Here is a 17,500-nt window from a genome sequence, read left to right as displayed (position 1 = left end):
GTCTCCCTCCTCAGCTTTAAAGTGCAACATTTCCTTAGAAACACGTTGTTTTGTTCGACCCTTTTTTTTTCTGGCTTGTGTTGCGTTTACCGTTCAGGATTTGTCAGGCACTATGCAGGACCTTCAGAGCAGAAATCTTATGTTGGTCACAGTCAAACAAAGAACCCTGTCATCAGTTGTGACCTTTTCCCCAATGCTCGACAAATCAGCCTCCTGCTATAGACAAGGACACAAAGGGAAAAGGGGAGAAATGCTTTCAACGTCTTGTTTTGAAAAAAAATGAATAAAAGCAACATCGGTTAAAAAGAACATCTAAGTGCAATAGGTTTGTTTGGCGTAGAGTTGTGTTTCTGTTTCTGGTCGAGTAAGTGACTATGCACTTCTGACAGAGGAGCAGAGCATTTCAGTGTCTGTTTGTTCTTATTCTGAACAAGGAACTGGATTAGTTTGTTTTTCCTCAAAATCCCAGGAGTTTCCCACCTTTATCTGCTCAACCTTACTTGAAACCATCACAAATATGTATACAGTATAAGCACACCCAAACAATATTCAGTGGCATTCCACTTTGATAATCAACGGCCTTGGATATTTTTCTGCTGTATTCAAACTGAGGCACTATTTTATTAGAGGTCAGTGTTTGTATGGCTTGTGCTTCAGTGGACTGTTACGCCGCTCTTGCTTTGGTGCGATGCGGCCTTGGAGGAGTAAGTGTCTGTCGTGATTGACATGTTGGTCAATCCGCCTCCACCTCGCAGACAACTAATCAGAGCTCTTCTTCTGGCTGGGTTCAGCCAGTCAGGCTGCACTGACGGTTCCATTTTCATCTGATACAGACGTTTGGTTGCAGACACACAGCTAATTAAAAAACAGTCTATTGCATGCTACCCTGCTTTGCTCACTTTCAAATCTCTCTCCTTTTCTCTCTGTTTTTCACACTGGGAACGTGTCAGAGAGTTTTCCGGTTGAGGCAATCTTCTCTTTTGTCTCATTTCCCTCATATTGTTTTCTATGACTGGGAGATTGCTCCCCTGTGTGGCTGCTGCCTGTCTCAGCCCAAGGTCTCTCTGGAGACAAGTCATGTAGCCGATGATTGGGGGGGAAAAGGGGGCTTGTGGGTAATGGGTGGCCATTTGATGCCAGTGGAGGCAGCTTTTCAGCTCACTTAGCTCCCAGAGGATGCTGGGAAATCCACGGAAAGACTTGAGAGAGGAAGAGGAACTCAAGGGATGATGAAAGTGATGGTGTTGGTTTTTTTATTCCCCCGAATCTATTTCAACTCTATCCTTTTCTCTTCTTTTTTCTTTTCTTTTTTTTTCCCTTCTGTCTCTTCTTACCCGTCACTCCCTTTTCTCCCTTCTCCCTGTAATATCCTCTTCCATCTGTTACTATAAAGCCTCAGCACTTTCCCAATGCCATTATACACAGTACATATCGACATGATGTATTCAGTAAGGATTGATTTCAGCTCTGCTCTGCGCTCCTATCAGACCACAACATTATCTCAACTGATCCCAACTGTTCACTGCCTCACAGTGAGTTATTATTCTGATATTGATTGGTTATTTGTTTGCCTCATCAAGAACATGCATGATGGACCTTTTGTGTTTTGATCCCCTTAGCATCGTGAAGCGTAAAACACGTGCATTCGCTACTCTGACCTCTCTGGGTGTATGACCACCAGAGAGACAATGGCACCCACTGATTTGGTATAACACACATAAGCACGAATGCACACGCACACACACACACACACACACACAGACTGTAACATACTTGTAACATGTGTGTATAAAGTCATGTCTTGCTGTAGCAGTGTAAGGCCGCTTCTATCCCAACCTGGCCTCGACGTTTGCCCTCTCATGATGTCATAAATAACCCTTGCCCTGTCTGGATGTCACTGCTGTCCCTACTTTGCCTGGCCTGCTTGTGTAAAAAGCTAAGAACCCCTCCCTCTGTTTGGCCTGTGTCCCTCAGACGTCAACAAAAGCGCAATAACCTCCACTTCCCTGGTCCTACTCATCTTCAATCTGTTCGAGGCAATTACTGAACTGTCTACACAGACACAGACACATACACACACACACACACACACACACACACACACACACACACACACACACACACACACACACACACACACACACACACACACAGTTCGAGTACGACAGCTCTGCTACTCCAAACACACACATAAATGGCCATATTTGCAAAAGTCTTCTTTGTTAATTCTATATATTTTTTACTTTGTAAAGAGAAAAAAATACTAATGTTAAAGGGATGTAATATATTGCCGTGTGAAAGCACTGTGGCTTTGTCCAGTTGCATTTAAAAGACTGAGGTGTGTAAATCAATTGTCCTTAATGTAGCTAGATTCCTGTAGCTCTTTCCCTAGAAGCATAGTGTAGTTGGGTTTTTGAGTGTCTTATGTTTCCCCTTCTGGAGTTATAATGGAATGTTGATGTTATGGGCTGAAAATATCTTGATTTTATTGTAACAGTTCCACAATGTTTGTCTGAATAAATTTAAGTCTGTCCTGTCCTGTAACTTCTGTGTGTGGTGTCCTTATTGGAGTGACTTGAAATATGCATGAATAGAAATACCACACACTCAAAAACATACACGCATGGGCATTCCAACAGACACACCCAATAACAGCTGCACAGCCCCAAATGCGTAGTAATGCACACACACACACACACACACACACACACACACACACACACAGACACACACACACACACACACACACACATGCAGATACATAAACATAAGCTGTGCATGCTCTAACGATTTCAGCCATACCACAGGTTTAGGAGGATCTGTGTTACTGCATTCAAAACAGCTTATTCTTCATCTAAAAGGCAATCGCTTATTGATCTGTCCCCACCACTATCAGTCAAGGTTAAATCACCTCACCAGACATGCTTTTGTCTTCATTTAATACACTATATTAAATCCATCGATTTGATAATGCCCTTTTTGTAGTCAATTTGATTTATGCAGCATGAAAGAAATCAATTTCTTAGTCTCTCTCTCTCTCCCTCTGTTTTGCTCCATCTCTACTGCCCACTCCGTCTCTCTATCAGTCCATCTCAGTGAGCCTGTCATGGGCCGTGGCTTTGTCATAGTGATTTCAGACTGCTTTGAAGCTGTGATCTGTGAGTGATGCCGTGGATTACTGTATCTGATGAAGTCACTGGTTTAAAACGTCATTTCTGCGGCGGTGAAATCCGAGGCGCCCCGTCTCTTGTGCTCAGCGACCGTCACAAACTGGAAGCTTTCAGAATGTGCACTGTGCCTCAGGACCAGGTCGTCGGACCAACAGCCATTTTGCGAATGCATGTAGGCTGGGTTGAGGCTGGGTTAAGGCTGGGTTGAGGTGAGGTGGAGGCTAGGTTGAGGCTGGGTTAAGGCTGGGTTGAGGTGAGGTAGAGGCTAGGTTGAGGCTGGGTGGAGGCTGGATTGAGGCTGGGTTGAGGCTGGGTTGAGGTGAGGTGGAGGCTAAGTTGAGGCTGGGTTAAGGCTGGATTGAGGCTGGGTTGAGGCTGGGTTGAGGTGAGGTGGAGGCTGGGTTGAGGCTTGATTGAGGCTGGGTTGAGGCTAGGTTGAGGCTGGGTTGAGGCTGATTTGAGGCTAAATTGAGGCTGGATTGAGGCTGGGTTGAGGCTGGGGTCGACGCCGGGTTGAAGCAGATTATACGAAACGGCTGAACACGACTTGTTATACTTTCCCCCTGCAGGCTCAAGCCAAACAAAGACACTCCAAAAGCCCCCAGGGATCCTGTTAGGCTGATAGTAGCATATGGTAATCCTTCTGCTCCTCTGAGGGAGAGACACGCAGATTTTATCACTGGATGTGTTGACGAAGCATCCACCAACAGGCCTGGATTGACAGTGCAGATGACAGTTGTCAAACCGGTTCCAAAGTGGTTGTCAGATTGATTAACTGAGGCGCGGACGTGTCAAAAACTTCGCTAGTCTCTGTTTGCCCTCGAGTTTGATGGTTTTAGTGTCAATATGTTCGAGGGAAAACAGTGGGCCGCCTACCACAGGAACAGGTCATTGGGTTGGTTAAGACTCTAGATTAGGGCAGGACACTAGATCTGAACTCCCTCAGATGTGAAAGGTGATTGGTTTATCCCCCTGTCGCTCAGTCAGCAGTGTAGGCAGGTCTCTGGCCCACATTATCTTTCGGGTTGACCATGAATCAAACCAAATCCATCATGAAGATAGACTGTGTGTCCTAGCATCTCTAAATGGAGGTTATGGGGCTTAATCCACTGCGTTAATAAAGTCATAATAGCCCAACACAGCGTGGACATGGAGGGAGCCACGACCTCTGTCTCCAAAACTCTCATTTATATTTATGACACCCCGGCTCTCTGTTCCTGATTAATCCACTTAATATTTGGAAGCAGATCCGTAAATCTCCCGTCTGCCTCTGAGGAGACAGAAGAAGAGAGGAGAGATGTGACAAGAATGTAGACTCAGAGATTAGGCAGAATAAACACACACACACACACACACACACACACACACACACACACACACACACACACACACACACCAAAGCTTGGCTAAAGTGCCTCAAATCTTGGCACCCTAAAACACCCAAACACACAGCTGCATTGCACACATGATAACAGCCCAGACATGCTCACAAATAAACACACACATTATATCTGGAGAAGATCCGTTTTTAGATCCGGGATTGGCGATAAAAAACGATGATGATCCCCTTTCTCAATGTGCCGGAGAGACATTGAGTCACAGATTAGCGTCAGGCAAGTGCTGCAGCTTAATTCACTCTGAGGGGTTCAAAGGTTTCCTCAAGCTTCTGGAGAGTGGTGCCACACACTCCAAAGAGAACATGAGTTTGTTCAAGATGATCAGAGCATTAATCTTCCTTTACACGATCGCCGGGCTTGGAGAGTCAAAGAAACAAAAATGAAAGTCGTTTGATCGCCTTCTATTTCCTCAGCTCCATTGACATCAAGTCATTTGTCATCTTTCTAAACCCAAGCTGCTCAAAGTAAGAGACCAATAATACGTTTTTTTTGTTTGTTGTTGTTGCCAGAGAGTCTTTGTGCCTGTTCATGGGTGGGTGCCAAGCCTCCCAGTCCCCCCTACCCCACTCCAGGGTGGCACCCCTCCCCCCCTACCTCCCCCAGGGTGTCCCCCCCACCGCACCCCTCCCCTTCACAGAGCACAGTGATGCCCTTGAACACCCCAGTGTGACCCATCCATCCTCTACCTCCTCCCTCCCTCCTCCCTTGGCCCCCCCGGTAGCAGATGGCCACAGATAGAAAGTGGAGCAGAGCGGACCTGATGGCATCTGTGAAGGGTCACTCTTGCCATAACCCTCCCACACACACACACACACACACACACACACACACACACACACACACACACACACACCGCCCTCCTCACTGACCAGTCACTACACAGATGCCATGGATGCATGGGCAGCCAACCTTTCTCTAGCATAGCGGTCCACATCCCTAAAGCTCTTTAGTATACAGTAGAATCTCAACCTGAGGCCTGAATCTCAACCTGATGTCGGTTGATGTTGGTTGATATTGAAATGTAAATAACACACGAACCGTGCAGCAAATGATTCAAGTTCCGATATGAGAGTTCCAAACACCAAATAACCAGAAAACATACTAGGACAGATGTCATTGGTAGGACAGGTCAGATGTACTCCTGGTATTCTCATTCCCTCTCTTCACCGTTACCTTTTGGACACATGGCGGTGACTCTCTGATGTCTTGAAACTGCTACAGAGTCTGCTGAGAGCAGAAAGGCCCATATCCTCAGTGACGTCAACGGACGGATGTGTTTCCAGAGGACAGATTACAGTTCTGATGGCAGACAGATGGTGATGAATTGGTGTTTTTTTCTGATGCAGACGCTCACATGCTGCGTCATTTTCTATCTGTAATATGGTTATCAGTGCAGGGTGGAAATTGGAATTGAAATGTGTGGGTGAGTGGGTGGGTGGGTGTGTGTGTGTGTGTGTGTGTGTGTGTGTGTGTGTGTGTGTGTGTGTGTGTGTGTGTGTGTGTGCATGCGTGCGTGCGTACGTGTGTGTGTGTGTGTGTGTGTGTGTGTGTGTGTGTGTGTGTGTGTGTGTGTGTGTGTGTGTGTGTGTGTGTGTGTGTTGGAGTAAGAGTGAGTATGTGAGAGAGATGTTCTTCGATGCACAAACTAAAATACTGAGTCAATCACAGTATTATCTGGCAATTAAAAAAAAATAAAAATCAATTACTTTGTCAATCTCATAATGTCTGACACATTTAATTTCCATTTCATATCATCAGATGAATAATCACAAAAAGAGATTTGTCTAATGTTAATTCTAGTCGCTTGCTCATTCACATCACATGCAGACATGCACAGAGGAAAGGGCACGCCTACACAAGTTATGTCTAGTAGTGAGTCAATGCCGCCATCTAGTGGTGTAACACGGTATATCATATCATTTCATACCAGATGTATGTGTGGGGTTAGTGGTTTTTTATCATCTTATGAGCGTGCAAAGTACTTGCAGATGGTGAGCCGTCTGTCACTGAGGGACGGTAGTGAGAGGGTCTGGAGGGCGTCCTGGTAGCTGCTGATGTCGGATCTTGCCAATTGAGTTCTTATCAACCTTATTGTAATTGCAAACAGTATTTCCCATTAAATTGATCTATGTCTATCTTCACACATCTGCACTCGGAATTGTTTCAACCGCTCTAATTACGCAAGATAGTAACAAGTTACTGATGTCACCATGTAACCATAATGGTAAAGAAAAATTAAATACACTGCCAATATGTTCTAACACACATTACAATTGATTTGTAAAAAATATTTACAAAACTATTGCGGACTACATCTCCCATGAACGCATACGGAATTACCCCGCCCCACTTTCGGTGTCATTCGACATCGCTCCAATCACCGTGCAGTCATGTGTGACGCCTCTGGGTTTTGACCAATCCCCAAAATCTAACTCAACATGTCCTCGGCGATTTCCAGGAAGTGGACGATTCCAAACCACCTCCCACATGTGAGCTCCTTCGCACCACGCGCAGCCTTGTAAGCAGAGAGGAACCGGCAGGAGAGGCAACGTCATTCCTCCGTCGACCGAGTCAGCAAAGACCGAGAGCGGTGCGGCGTTGCTCGAGGCAGGTAAACGTGTTGTGCCTGGAATTGTGCCTGGAAACGGGGGGTGGGGGGGAGGCTTGACAGCTGGATCCCACTGAACGTGTGTTGTCATGGGGCGAAAGTAGGTCGACAACGTTAGATAATGACACTGGGAGGACGCTAGGGCCTGGGTGGGAAGATTGCGTAGGCCTGTTTTTTTTTTTTTTCCGCACACTTTACTGAACACAGGCGCTCGGGGTACGGTCTTTCTCTCTTCTCCTGGCCGGTCCACCCCGGGGAGGGATGGGGGGGGGGGGGTAGTTGCCTCTCGTACCCTCCGCTAGCTCGGGAGAGGTCTCAGCCTGTCTGTCCTCCCAGTCCGTTGCAGGACCGTCTTCGCGCCGTGTCGTGTGGTGCTCGTCGCTGATCATCGCTATGTTCTTTTCTTTCTCCTCAGGTGCTGAAGCGAATACAGCAGAAAGATGGCGGACGACCCTACCGCGGCAGACAGGAACGTGGAGATATGGAAAATCAAGAAGCTGATTAAAAGTTTGGAAGCTGCCCGTGGGTAAGTGGTTGAATACCGGGGGATGATGATGGAAGCTGAAGAGACGAGTGATACGAGGGACCAGCAGTGTGAGTGACCGCCACTTCACCACCACAACAGCAGGAGGATGAGTGGGGGGGGGGGGCCGTGTTTTGGGAGTGGTAGTTTAGCTCACTTTGCTGGCTGTCACTGTCGCCTGAGATATGATCTGGGTTTTTTTGTTGCTGTTATGGTGTTATGTTGCTGATCGGGGAATGTTGCTAGTGTGCATGTTTTTTTGTTGTTGTGGAGCATATTGAACCCCCGGCGCAGGCCGCGGAGGAGGAGTACGTTGGTGTCTAACTGACACCGTTATGTCCCCAACTGACACCGTTTGTCCCCGCATATTTCCACATAGTTGGCTTGCTGTCAAGATACGACATTGTGTGTTATGTGTCTGTTGTGACCTGAAAGCTCGCTACGATCCGTTGTGTATGGTCAGTAGTAAACCAAAATCATGTTACATTTACATTTACATTGATGGCATTTAGCAGACGCCTTTATCCAAAGCGACTTACAACAAATCCATTTGTTTCAGTGCATCATCTATCCCATCGGTCATCATAAGATAAAGTAATCAATGCTCGGACAAGGGGCTATTGGCAGTCACAATGTCGTTAAATTGTTTCCAAAAGCACGCTGTGTGTGGCTAGCCTTCAGTGTCCTTCTTGTGAGAAGACTGGCAAAAGAAGACGCACGGCGTCGGCTAAAGTAGCGGGTTCTTTGGCACCTATATATGCCATTTAGCTGACGCTTTTATCCAAAGCGACTTACATTGCAGTGAGTGCATACATTTCTCAGTATTATATGGACCCAGCAGGAATCTAGCCCACAACCTACGCGTTGTTAGCGCCATGCTCTACCAACTGAGCCACAGAGGACCACCTGAAACATATTTGAGCTTCTACCGCAGAATGAACTGTCCTCTTTGAGTCCACCGACGCACCACGACTCACCAGTTGTCCTATATTCACCAGCCTGTGTGTGTGTGTGTGTGTGTGTGTGTGTGTGTGTGTGTGTGTGTGTGTGTGTGTGTGTGTGTGTGTGTGTGTGTGTGTGTGTGTGTGTGTGTGTGTGTGTGTGCACCGTCAGCGTGTATGGGGGGGGGGGGGGGGCGCCGGTGGGCCATTGACAGGTAGAGTGAATGCAAGCACAATGTGGCTGAGGGGAACTTTAACCCAGTCCTTGGTGTCAAGGACAGAGCCTTATTGTTCGGTATGTCAGCTCTGCGCGACCCTTTTTTGTGTCACCTTTTAGCCAGTGTCAACTGGAATGTTTAGTCATATTTATTGGTGCATTGTTATGGACATATTGTACTGATGACTGGTAGGTGTTATGTCCGAATGCAGTTAAAGTACGCGATAATGGAGGGCTTGAAAGGTTTCACATGGACTTAAAAAAAAAAAAAAATAATAATAATTTTGGAAGGTGTTATTTCATCTCACGGATTGAGAAGTCAGAAATGATCAAATATAATTTGCGTGGTGCTTTTTGCAAGTGATTTGATTAGATCAGATTATGTTTGATTGTCTCCTAACATTCTTATTCTCAGAGTGTGTGTGTGTTTACCCTGTGTATCTGACAACGTCTCCCTCTCTCCCCAGTAATGGCACCAGTATGATCTCCCTGATCATCCCTCCTAAGGACCAGATCTCCAGAGTGGCCAAGATGCTGGCAGATGAGTTTGGCACGGCCTCCAACATCAAGAGCAGAGTCAACCGGCTCTCTGTCCTAGGGGCCATCACCTCTGTACAGCAGAGACTAAAGCTCTACAACAAGGGTAAGCCTGTGTGCTTTGACCTCCACACAACAAACAGTACAGCTACAACGATGTGTGTGTGATGGTGTGTGTATTTTTCTGACTGGTGGTTGTGGGTTTTGGTTAGTAAAGTCCTGTTGCCCTCTCTCTTACAGTGCCACCTAATGGTCTGGTGGTGTACTGCGGCACCATAGTTACAGATGAAGGCAAAGAGAAGAAAGTCAACATAGACTTTGAGCCTTTTAAACCCATCAACACCTCCCTGTACCTCTGTGACAACAAGTTTCACACTGAGGTGAGAGGTGTGTGTGTGTGTGGGTGTTGGAGTAAGAGTGAGTATGTGAGAGATGTTCCTCGATGCACAAACTAAAATACTGAGTCAATCTGTGTGTGTGTATATTCTCTCCAGTGACGAAGTTTCAGAAACGAAAATCTAATCATCTCTCTTTCTCCCCTGTCCCTTGTTCCCCCCCCCCCCCCCCCCCTCCTTTCCTCCAGGCGTTGACGGCTCTGCTGTCTGATGACAGTAAGTTTGGCTTCATTGTGATTGACGGGAGCGGGGCTCTCTTCGGGACACTCCAGGGGAACACGAGAGAGGTGCTGCACAAGTTCACCGTGGACCTCCCCAAAAAGCACGGTACGCTAGCCACGACCGAAGAAACGCACGGTGGTCCTCCTCCAAAAAAACACAGCCTCCTTCCTGACGACACCAGAGAGCAGAGCATCGGAATGCTGCAGTATTAGTACCTGATTTTCCTCCCTCCCTCCCTCCCCTCTATCCCTCTTTCTGTCAGGCAGAGGAGGGCAGTCTGCCCTGCGTTTCGCCCGTCTGAGGATGGAGAAGAGGCATAACTATGTGAGGAAGGTGGCTGAGACCGCCGTCCAGCTGTTTGTGTCCAACGACAAGGTCAACGTGGCTGGAATGGTCCTGGCAGGGTCGGCCGATTTCAAGACAGAGCTCAGCCAGTCGGACATGTTTGACCCGGTGAGTGTGTGTGTGTGTCTGTGTATCGGCAGTGTATTTTGAAACTCTTAAAAGCTCACTACAATAGGATCATACTAGGATTATTGTTGCATCAATCCATGTTGTTGATTGACTGTCCACTGTGGGTGGCTAACCCAAGGTGTGTGTGGTGCGGTGCGGCGTGTGTGTGTGTGTGTGTGTGTGTGTGTGCAGAGGTTACAGACGAAAGTCCTCAAGCTGGTGGACATCTCGTACGGAGGAGAGAACGGCTTCAACCAGGCCATCGAGCTCTCTGCAGAGGTCCTCTCCAACGTCAAGTTCATCCAGGAGAAGAAGCTCATAGGTGTGTGTGTGTGTGCGCACATGTTGAGGTTAGATTTTGAGTTATCCCGGCGATTGCGTACGTTTGCTAGGGCAAGTGAATGAATATCGTTTTCCTCGAGAATGACGATTGTATTCCTCTCTGTCCATCCTTCATTATCCTTTTTCTCTTTTCTTTTTCCCCTTCCCTCTCTCCCTGCAGGGCGGTACTTTGATGAGATCAGCCAGGACACGGGGAAGTACTGTTTTGGGGTGGAGGACACACTCAAAGCCCTTGAGATGGGCGCTGTGGAGATTCTCATTGTCTACGAGAATTTAGACACCATGCGCTATATTCTCCGTTTACACGGGGCAGAGAACACTGGAGCAGAGAATGGTACACACACACACACACACACACACACACACTCACTCTGCACTACCTCCACTCTTGCCACGAAGCAGAGAGCAACGAATGAGCTAACGGAACACACTTTCACACATTTGATCGGTCCCTGTGTTCACCTCCCCCTTGTATTTCAGATGAGAAGACTCTGTATTTAACACCGGAACAGGAGAAAGACAAGTCCCACTTCACAGACAAGGAGGTAAGCCCTATTCTCACACACACAGAGACGTGCACACGCACACACACTTGTTGCCTCGATCACGTTCATTCTCCCTGTTCCCTCTCACTAACCGCCTCCACTTGGTGTGCGTGTGCGTGTGCGTGTGCGTGTGTGTGTGTGTGTGTTTGTGTGCGTATTGATCTACCTATGTACACAGACCGGGCAGGAGCACGAGCTGATTGAGAGCATGCCTCTGCTGGAGTGGTTCGCCAACAACTACAAGAAGTTCGGAGCCACGTTGGAGATCGTCACCGACAAGAGTCAGGAGGGCTCCCAGTTCGTCAAGGGCTTCGGAGGCATCGGGGGTGAGCACAGTGCTTGCAGGTGTAGCGGGCGTGAACAGAAGCACCTATACCCCTTTCGTCCGTAGAGAGAGGTTTTGCCGCTACCGAGGGTCGTCGGGTAGTCTCGCACGGCCTTCGCGGCGTGACGGATTACGTTAAACGTCCGATCCTTTTTTGAGGTCAGCTGGTACGGTTGACTCTGTAGCGTGTGGTGCGCCTCAGGGCCGATGCATCAGTAATGACTGTTTTGTGTTTTTTCTGTCTCTCCCAGGGATCTTGCGGTACAGGGTGGACTTCCAAGGCATGGATTACCTGGGAGAAGACGACGAGTGTTTTGATTTGGATGACTACTAGGTAGTCAGGGACTTGAATGAAAAGAAAAGCGGATCAAATGGATGATGGAAAGAAGAAAACGCCACCTTTTGCAGCAAGTGAGAGGGGGAGCCGAATAGACCATATTGACAAGACATAAACACACATACATATATACACACACACACACACACACACACACTAATACTAACATTCACACAAGCTGAAGAGGAGTGAGATTTTCTTTCAATCCAGAGAGGGAGAAAACCTTTTCCTGAATAAATCCCTGCCTTAGAGTGCTGGTTCCTTCCCCTGGTTGGATTGGACACAAACTCCACTTGTTTTTGTTAGTTTCTCTTGTTCTCCCCTCCATTTTGAGCAGCAAGTTCCCAGAATTCTCGCTCCCCCCGTCTGAAGGACACTTTGGACTCACTCCTCGCGTATAGAAATCTATTTTTTGTTTTCTTCCCTGGTCCTGTCCTTGCCTTCCCTCATCCTCTCCCTTTTTATTCATTTATTTAATTTAATTTAATTTTTTTGCATTTCTTTCTCTTTCTTTTTTTACTGATAACTGCTGCTGTTGTATTTTATGAAAGTGGGGAATTTTTTTTACCTGGGTTTCTGTAGAGAAAGGGGGGGAAAAGTATTAAAATTGAACTGCTGAAAACCATTGCTACCTCCTCATCCGCTGTGGTCTCAATCCTGTAGAGTCTGTTCTTCCTGGAGGGGCTTGCCCTTACCTCCTCTCCAACCAATGGAAATGTTTACATTATATTTGGGCCAGTAAGCAACCATGAATGAGTGACCTGTAGTATTTCTTCAATTCATCTCAATGTGTTAATGTGTTAACCATTACCCACAGTATACAGTTGAAACCGATCTGTGGAAAGCAAGGTTTGGACAATTCCAGCCTTCAGGGGCCATCACACTATTTGATCACTAGTTCCGACTTCAATGGTCTCAGGTCATTTAGAAAAGGTGGAGCCCAGGATGCACTTAGCCCTGAGGACAGGTAAAGATTGTGAGATAATCCTCTCTCCACGTCATTCTCCTTTTCTTCATCGGAACCATGTGACATCATAAGCAAACATTCCCAGTGTTTGTCTAAGTGGTTCATTGTTGTGCACAGACAGACAGACATACATAAGAGTGACATAACTATATCAGTCGTGAAATTACAGAAGAGTCTTTGTTGTCTTGCACACCATATTCCTGTTTCATGTATTCAGCACGAAGCACAAACAAATTTGAGCCGGTCTGATCAGTGAGTTTTACTGTGGCGTTTTTCCTCCGTATGGCAACATCACCATCAACCATTTGCCCTTCTTGTTTAGAGCGTCACCTGGGGGAAGCCTTGGTAGCACAGCAAGCCAATCAAAAACGGGAAAGCCTGCTAAGATACGCCCCATGAGCAGATTATGTCCAACCAGGGCGTTGGGGTATGATGGGGGGGCGTTCCAGTAACACCCCCCACCCCCCCACCAAACACAGCCCAGCACCGAGCCGAGCCAAGTCAATGACGTTTTTGCATTTGCGGCCGCCGACGCAGGGTTGGGTTTCCATTTTCACAGCGAGTTTCGGGGGGAACAACAACATGGAGCCGGAGATGGAGGACAAAACGTTGGAATTAATGGTAAGCTTCGATAAGATTCCCCTTCCCCGGGCGCCCAAGGGTTTCATATCGGCACTCGGAACAGCAGACTGTAGAGGCTTGGAAAAACACAGAGTCGGGTACGAACCCGGAGCGACAAGTCAGGGAGAGGTGGAGGAAAAAGGAGGAGGAGGAGGGGGGGACTAGAAATAAGAGGGAGGGCCTGGAGATCGATATTTTTCGTTGGGGATCTTTCAGTGCAGGGATTGATTGGGGCTTCGACAACTAAATGGCCCCGTCCCAAGGGCTATCTATCGCTGTCTTGTGCTTTTTCGTTTGAGCTAGAGACGTCGAGAATCGAAATGTTACAGAAAAGTCCTCGGCCGACGAAACCAAAGGGTTTCGGGGGTAGCGTTTCACTGCGGTGACGCTGCGCCACTCGGCCCTGCTGTGTGTCAGTCACGGCTAACTGGCTAACTATGCTCGTCAGCCACTGGTCTGAACAGCTAACTAGCCTAGTTAGCTATGGCCATACACAGTGGAACTCGGGCACAGGTTACACACACATGCATATTAACTAGCCAGGCAAACATACGATGATTAAATGTGATGCCCTCTCCCGTGTGAATGTGAAAAATGTTGTTGTTGTGGCTTGCCTGCGTGTTTGTTGTTATGAATCTGCGTAGAAGGAAGTCGCCGGAGAGCTAGCTAGGGAGCTAATTTCTGGCTAGCAGAGGTATCGCGGGGAGCATTTTTCATTGGGATCCAGTGAGCTGGTTATCCAGGGTTTTTTTTATTCTGGACTGATAAAAGTTAAGAGTTTCTTTTGACAGAGGACATCCACTTCGCGTCAAGACTGGTCAGTGGAGTAGCAATTGGTTTTTCCCCCCCCACAAACAACAGTCAACCTCAAACAAAATTGTTTTGTTTTGCCAGACAAACCAACAGGGGGGTAAAACGAAAGGGATGTTTCAATTTCCGAATGGGTTAATGGTCAGTTCTGGGTTTTTTGGACCTCGTCGGGCTGTTTCATAGGATGCAGGTCAGGACCCCCGAAAAGAACTTTCAGTCTCTCCTCCCACGATCCACAATGTGACAGCAGCTTTCCCTCTGATTCAGACATGACTAATATAGGCGACTAAGGCTGAGGAATCGGTCATTAACCAACCATGACTGCATCATGACTGAAGAACAGTTCGATGTACTCTTCCCAGTTGAGTCAGAGGGGCACCCCCTCTCTTTGCCTTTCTTGAACAGTGAAGCAACCACATCAGTGAAGCAAACATCATTCGTCATTAGATCTAGCCCTGCTAAGAAATGACATACTCATTACTTGTATGACAGTTGCACATTTGGCTTCACATTTGCTCGGTCCCCACCTTATAGTAAAAGGTAGGCTGTGGTAGATGGGTTTGAGGTGCTATGTATACGATATGCCTACTGCCTTACAGTGAATTGTACTAAACTTAAAGTTAATGCACATGATGGGCAAGTTGATTTTTGTATCGTGTGTGTGTATGTGTGTGTGTGTGTGTGTGTGTGTGTGTATCCTGTCCTTAAATCACTAACCACTTCCATAAGAGTGGGGATGGCAGAACAGAGGGCGGGGCATCAGTCAAAAGGCAATGGGCTGAAATTGACCAATCCACCCATGGCCCCTCCCACTCCTCTACCCATCCCCACCCACCTCATGTCTAATAATGCTTTTGTGTGTGTTTGTCTATGCCTTGTGTGTGAAAGTATGTGTGTGTGTGTGTGCGTGTGTTTCTGCGCTCACTGTGCAAATGTGCGTGTAGCTCTAATACTGGTTTTTCCCTCACTATCCCCCACCTCCTCCTCTTCTTCCTCCTCCTCCTCCTCCCTTCTTTTCTCTTCATCCTTCCCAACACTGGTTCTACCCCTCCATCTCCCCCCTGTACCAATGTGTTTGACTCCTTCCTGTTCTGTGTCCCCCTTTGTCCCCATTTGTTTCCACCCTCCAATCATCCCCATTCCGTGCCCTTCCCCCCCCCTCCCTTTCCTGTCTTCCCCCTACACCGCTGTCTCCATCACTCCTTCTTATCCTCCTCTCCCTCCTGTCGCTCTCTATCCATCCTATTTCTCACCCATCTCCCTCTCGCTCTTTCCCTCACCCTTTCCCTTCATCTCCCCCCCCCACCCACCCATCTCCTTTCTCTCCCTCTCTCTCTCTCTCCTCCTCCCTCTCTCTCCCTCCCCTCCCCTCCCTCTCTCTTTCACACAGTGCTCTGTGCCTCGCTCTCTCTGGCTGGGCTGCTCCTCGGTGGCAGAGAGTTTGTGTGCACTCAGGTGCCTGCAGAGTATCCCCTCCACCCGGCCTCACAACCAGGTTCTGCTCTCTCCTCTTAATTCTGCTGCCCCTGCCCCCCTCCTCCCTCCCTCCCTCCTCCCTCCTCACTCCTGCTCACCCCCACACCCAGCCTTGTTGTGTACTGTCCACCCCCCCCCCCCTCTCCTCTCTCTTTCTCCCCACCACCACCACCACCTAAAACAAAGGAAACTACTCCTCTCAGGCACTTCTCTGGCACCACCCACCATCCACCCATCCTCAGCCAGCCAGCGTTAGCACCGCTCGCACAGGAGGTCAGCCATTTTGTCTCCGGGCGATGAAGGCCAGATCAGGGTCGGCCTCTGCTGCCAAGCTCAGCCTGGGAGAGATGTCCCCCTCTGGTCTGGTCTGGTCTAAAGGTGTTCTCTAAAGTTTACACTGGATCGTAGAGCAGATAGTTTGTTTGGGCACGATTGAAACTCGAACTGGGCTCATAAACCACGATGGGCAATAAAAGTGGGATGAGTACAGACCCGTACGTCTAGACATTGTCTCTGGCTAGAAGCTCACAAATAGGAGAGGACTCGTTCGGTTCAGTGACGGCGGGCACGGCACCGGTTGACCTGTCAGACCCGTTTGGGAGCCGAATCTGATGACAAAAGTTTGGTGGAGGAAGTGTGAGGTACCAGAGGAGGCCCTGTGAGGAGGTGTGCAGGCTAGGGTGAGGTGAGGGACTCCTCCCCACCCCCCCCCACCCACCCACCCACCCCCTCACCCCCCTGCCTGTGTCTGCGGGAGAGTGGAAGGCTCCTCCATGTTTGCCTGTCTGGCTGTCTCTGCCTGCCTGTGTCTGTGGCCTGGCCTGCTCTGTCCTTGTCTGTCTGTCTGTCTGTCTGTCTGTCTGTCTGTCTGTCTGTCTGTCTGTCTGTCTGTCTGCATGAGCACAGTCACTCCCACCCCCCCGGCCTGCCTGACCTGTCAGCATCGGCCTTGACCTTTGACCTAGTGTGTGTCTCTGTTTATGCCCTCGTCTGTGTTGGTTGGCCGTTCACAGACCTCCCTGTAGCAACGTCCCACATGAACCCGTCAACCTTAAACACTAACACACACACACACATACACACACACGGGCGTGCTTGTCTGTCCTTGTCCGTCCGACACCCACACACACCCACACACCCTCAGGCGCGCTTGTCTGTCCATGTCCCTCCTACACAAACACACACACACAAACAGAATCTCGACTAAAGTCAAACCATGGCAGGGACTCTGGTTAACGATAGGCCTGTCCGGGTGTGTGTACATGTTTGCTCGCCTCGCAACGATTGGGACGACATTGGTCGACGCTCCCCTACCGTGTCTCCAAACACACTTCCTCACGTGAAACCCGCTGCCTCCCGCCCGCAAGGCCAACTCGAGAGTTGATGCCCGTATCGCCATGGATGTGAAGATAATTGGTCGTCATCGGCCGGTTGACTTACGTGGCGTCGTACTATATGGGGAAAGGACCTTCAAGTGAAATTGTGCTTCAAGTCACACTGTATTCATGACATTCTGGAGGGATGGTGAAAAGGGTAGACCAGGTGGTGGTGGTGTTGTTGTTGTTGTTGTAGGTGGTGGTGGTCCTCTAATGGTTGGTTTAAGGATTTCGTTAG

General features: G+C 48.4%; 2 protein-coding genes across 3 annotated transcripts in view; both read left to right on the top strand.

Annotated features, from left to right (window-relative positions):
* The first annotated feature begins 7,054 nt into the window (after positions 1 to 7,054).
* On the top strand, positions 7,055 to 12,746 carry LOC310815902 (eukaryotic peptide chain release factor subunit 1-like). Of its 2 annotated transcripts, none has more exons than XM_083685857.1 (11): positions 7,055 to 7,178; positions 7,591 to 7,701; positions 9,324 to 9,499; positions 9,634 to 9,773; positions 9,977 to 10,115; positions 10,273 to 10,463; positions 10,656 to 10,785; positions 10,966 to 11,139; positions 11,286 to 11,350; positions 11,529 to 11,676; positions 11,927 to 12,746. In XM_083685857.1, exons 2-11 carry the CDS (start codon positions 7,616 to 7,618, stop codon positions 12,007 to 12,009), a joined length of 1,332 nt encoding a protein of 443 aa, XP_083541983.1. In that variant the 5' UTR covers positions 7,055 to 7,178; positions 7,591 to 7,615; the 3' UTR covers positions 12,010 to 12,746. The 2 variants fall into 2 exon arrangements, with proteins under 2 accessions (XP_083541983.1, XP_083541984.1); XM_083685858.1 differs by having other exon boundaries at positions 7,065 to 7,174.
* An 800-nt stretch (positions 12,747 to 13,546) lies between these two features.
* The window catches only part of fbxw11a (F-box and WD repeat domain containing 11a), a 13,573-nt gene continuing 9,619 nt past the window's right edge, over positions 13,547 to 17,500 (top strand). Inside the window, exon 1 of the mRNA XM_083685694.1 lies at positions 13,547 to 13,600. Coding sequence (XP_083541820.1) covers positions 13,562 to 13,600 — 39 coding nt within the window. The 5' untranslated portion in view covers positions 13,547 to 13,561. The remainder of the gene's footprint in view (positions 13,601 to 17,500) is intronic.

The sequence above is a fragment of the Argentina silus genome, assembly GCF_951799395.1.
Source record: "Argentina silus genome assembly, chromosome: 15".
Lineage (NCBI taxonomy): Eukaryota > Metazoa > Chordata > Actinopteri > Argentiniformes > Argentinidae > Argentina > Argentina silus.
This window is presented reverse-complemented; position numbering and strand designations above follow the sequence as displayed.

Excerpts from the sequence above, each read along its gene's own strand:
- LOC310815902 (XM_083685857.1), top strand. The coding sequence starts at position 7,616 with ATGGCGGACGACCCTACCGCGGCAGACAGGAACGTGGAGATATGGAAA. Across the intron at positions 9,500-9,633 it reads ACTAAAGCTCTACAACAAGG|TGCCACCTAATGGTCTGGTG; the intron begins GTAAGCCTGTGT and ends TCTCTCTTACAG. Across the intron at positions 11,351-11,528 it reads CCCACTTCACAGACAAGGAG|ACCGGGCAGGAGCACGAGCT; the intron begins GTAAGCCCTATT and ends CTATGTACACAG.